Source organism: Propithecus coquereli, unplaced genomic scaffold (assembly GCF_000956105.1).
Source record: "Propithecus coquereli isolate 6110/MARCELLA unplaced genomic scaffold, Pcoq_1.0 Scaffold200, whole genome shotgun sequence".
NCBI lineage: Eukaryota > Metazoa > Chordata > Mammalia > Primates > Indriidae > Propithecus > Propithecus coquereli.
In genome coordinates, this window is record NW_012144968.1 from 948,769 (window position 1) to 952,848 (window position 4,080).

The 4,080-nt window shown below is 36.8% G+C and overlaps 1 protein-coding gene across 1 annotated transcript in view; it reads left to right on the plus strand.

The window, feature by feature from the left end:
* The window catches only part of TRDN (triadin), a 442,356-nt gene that overhangs the window by 351,996 nt on the left and 86,280 nt on the right, over positions 1-4,080 (plus strand). The window contains exons 22-23 of the mRNA XM_012643801.1: positions 307-316; positions 3,695-3,745. Coding sequence (XP_012499255.1) covers positions 307-316; positions 3,695-3,745 — 61 coding nt within the window. The remainder of the gene's footprint in view (positions 1-306; positions 317-3,694; positions 3,746-4,080) is intronic.

Consider the following 4,080-nt stretch of genomic DNA (forward strand, 5'->3'; position numbering starts at 1 on the left):
TTGACAAATAAGACAAATGAGTTGAAAATTGGCTATAAAAGCTGACTCACTCCACTGATTTGTTTCTCTTTCCTAATATATAAGTTCAGGATTTCTGTATAATACTCTCTTTACTTTCTTGTCAGATTTGATATCTCACTCACTTCATGGATAGAGATTGTTCAGACAAGCCCATGGACTTCCAAAATTGATTCAAAACCTTTTGAGGTCAAAAAAGATACTGAGAAGAAATGATCTGTAGGCCAGATACAGTGGCTTATGCCTGTAATCCCAGCACTTTTGGAGGACAAAGTGGGAAGATTGCTTAAGGAGAGGAGTGAAAGATCAGCTTGGGTAACATAGCAAGACATGGCTCTACAAAAAATGCAAAAATTAACCAGGCATGGTGGTGCACGCCTGTAGTCCTAGCTGCTCAGGAAGTTGAGGCAAGAGGGTCCTCTGAGTCCAGAAGTTGGAGGCTGCAGGGAGCTATGATAACACCACTACACTTCACACTTCAGCCTGGATGATAGAGACAGACCTTGTCTTGAAAAAAAATAAAAAAAGAAGTGATAGGCAGGAAAGTGATCAAGTGATGACCCACCCTGGGAGCAGAAGGCATCTTGCCATTAACAAACTTGGAAATAGAAATCACTTTTGGTTTTGAGAACTTTTCCCGAAGTTTAAGTTGATAGGATCACTACCTTGGATGCCCTATAAAAGTGTAACTGTTATTCAACTCCTTCCTTCTTTCTCAATTAAAATCAAAATTAGTTCTGCAAGTTAAACTCCAGGGAAATCAAGGAGGTGGGAGGGGGGAGGAGGGAATGGGTACAACACACACTACTTGGTGATGGGCACACTTATAACTTTGATGCAAACTGTACAAAAGCAATTCATGTAACCAAAATATTTATGCACCCACAATATTCTGAAATTAAAAAAAAAAAGAACAGGAAATGGATGAGCAAAGGGTTGTAAAGACAAGCTGGGATCAGTTCAGAGTGGATCTTGAACATCAAGCTAAGTTTTGACTTTATTAAACAGATAACAGAGCCATTAGCAGAGTTCTATACAAGGTAGACAAATCTAATGTCCAGTATGGGTTGAACTAAGGGATTATAATGAGTCTGAAGAGCCTCCTCTTTGTAATATACTCTAAGAAAGACATCATGGCTATAAGATTAATGATACCTATAAGGCCCATCTGAATATCTCACAGGGCCAATATATGTGCCACTTAGTAGTTTGATGTAACCTGGCCTGGAACTTTCCAACTTTGGCCTGAGGATTTTCAGGAGACAAGACCACCTTAGCACAGATGCAATGCTCAGTAACTTTCAAACAAAACTTACCATTAGAAGAATAACTTAAACTTCCTTCCTGAAAGAAGCACCTGATAACTGACCTTAACTGAATACAGATATTAAAAAGGAGAAGGACCCCCGAAACTCTGAGAATTGTTACTTAGAGTGGGAACCCAAAAAGTATGTATAAAACGTAATGTGTTTAATGGAAAACTTAAATAGTGATCATAAAGCCAGTAAAATAAAAGCCACAGCAGTCTGGAAAGTATAGAAGTCTTAAATCTAACTCCGGAGCACAGACAGCTACAGACACCGGAATTCCTATCCCCCCTGAAAAAGACAAATCTACCCACCTCCCCTATCTCTGCAGATGTTGCTCACTTCCCCTGGAAAAATCCTCTATAAAACCCAAGGCTTTCCCCTCTCTTATGGTGGACGCTTTTTCGGCCTCCACCCATTGGCACCCAGATGCTCAAAATAAACAGCAGTTTGCTACACCTCAGGCTTTGTGTACCTCCCTCCCAGCCCCGGACTTAACAAGAATACCGTCTGGATGGAGACACTCCCAGGCAGACAGTCAACCGATATGCTGACTGTATCTGTCCCATGCCACCTGCCTGCCCCTGCTATCTGCCTTGCAAAAGCACTGCCAAAATAAACTGCTTGTGCATCAGACGGTGTCTTTGATGTGAATTGGACTAAACAGGAGAAGTCGCTCCTGGGGAAGCTGGTTAACTAAGACCAATCAAGACCCCTGAACACAATATCCGTGTTAGTGTAAGGGGTTGTTTTGTTTTGTACTTTGCTTTCCTTTTAAATAAATATTTACTGAAGGCAATTCAGAAAACACAGATAAATAAAAAATGAAAAATAACCTCTTGTTTGCTATTATCTCCTCCCCTAATTTTCCTTAAAAATAAAAACAAAATACGCTTTGAAAAAAAAATTAGTTCTGTGGACCCTCTCCCTAGGTCCCGTGTTTTGTAACTACTATAAATCTCACACAAACATATACACACACCCATTTAAATCAACGTGCTGAATCTTGAATTTTGAAACCCTAGACATTTCACTCTTCCACCACAGTGGGAATCTGTCCCCACCACCATTTCTTATTTTACAACACATCAATTCTTTTGGTTTAGCCAGGAAGCATAAGAGCAGTAAATTACCCCCATCAGCTTGAAAAAAAGTTAATGACACTTCCCAGTGTGTTTGTTCAATCCACAGCTCTTGATTTCATCTTCACATGTTGAAGTATAGAAAAAAAAATGGCCCTATTTTTATTAATACTTAGTACTATAAATAGCAACATGGACATTTCTATGTCACTAAAAGCAACTTTTTAAAAATTCCACATCCTTATGTATATCTAAGGCTGTAGTTTATCCACCAAGAAAATCTTGCTTTGAAAGACATAGCTCTTTTAACAAAACCTGTAAATCCATTCTTAACACATCCAAAGCTATCTGGACTGAGTTCATTCTAAGTGATTGCTAAAGTGGCATCTCCATGTACAAGTGCCACCGTCATATTCTCTGTATTCCCACCCCAAATCATAAGGTGGGAATAGAAAAAAGGGCTTGAAGGATAGATTTCTTTCTTCCTTTCCCTTCCCATTGCATTAAAAGTCATTTTTATACATAAAATGTATATTGAGCTTTAGTGTTGTGAAGAAAGCAGAAAATGGGTTTATCTTTTATTTTAACAGCTGTCGAACCCACTAATGTTCAAAGAATTGCCCATATGTATGTCTGGAGACCATTATACAGTCAGAATCACATTGAAGAAGTATGTTAAAGCTGGTAGAATAAGTGAAGTTTTATTTGACTTACTTCAACTAAATCTGCATTTTTAAGACTTCGGGAGTTCATAGGTAAAATTGTCCCAGAGATTAAATTGTCTTTCAAATTTGATTTTAGTCTTATTCTTGAAATTGTTTTTTGTCTTGAGTCTAAAGACTAAAATACCACTGTATACATTATGTATGCAGAGTTTTCCATTTGTTTGTTTATTAAAAAAAAAAGCATAGCCTGAAAGAAATAAACTGAGTTAGTGCTGATTGAACAGTTTTGGGAAACTTCTAGATGCTGAAGTCATGATTTAAAAAAATTACAGATAAATAAATTCTCTTCCATCCAAATGCTCATCCTCTTAAACGAATAAGTAGATTATAACTTGTTAAATTTAGGTTTACACTAAATAAAAATGACCAAAGTATGGATGGCTTGTTGTATTCTGTACCTTTTCTTTATCTCTGTATGATTAAAATCATTTTGGAAAAGAAAAAGAGCATCATATAGTTTCTACTTACTTTCAGCTTACCTGTAGCTCAATGACTCCATTATGTATGTGTTTAAAAATCACTTTGTCTTGGCTTCACATAAATGTTCAACGTTTCTTTCCAGAGCCTATTAAAGGGAAAGAAGAGAAGGTTCCAGTTTCTCTAAAAGAAAAAGGTAATAATGTATAATGAAATGTGAAACCACATTGATCTGCCTTTTGCATATTCAGTTATTTACAACAAGGTAATAAATCATTTCTTTTTCAGGCTCTCAAAACCATAGCTTTCATATGCCATCATATGTTTCAGAGCAAAGGAAAAAAGGATTTATTTCCCATCACCAAATACTAAATTGTATCATGAAACAACAAAGGAAAGAGTAGCTATGTCAGAGTTACTGTAAAAACTTTAAAGTTGTATGCTATTCTGATTCCATGGGTCTGTAATGAAATGGGGGAAACTGAATTTTATAAATATACAAAGGAGAATCTTAGGAATAGCCATGGAAAA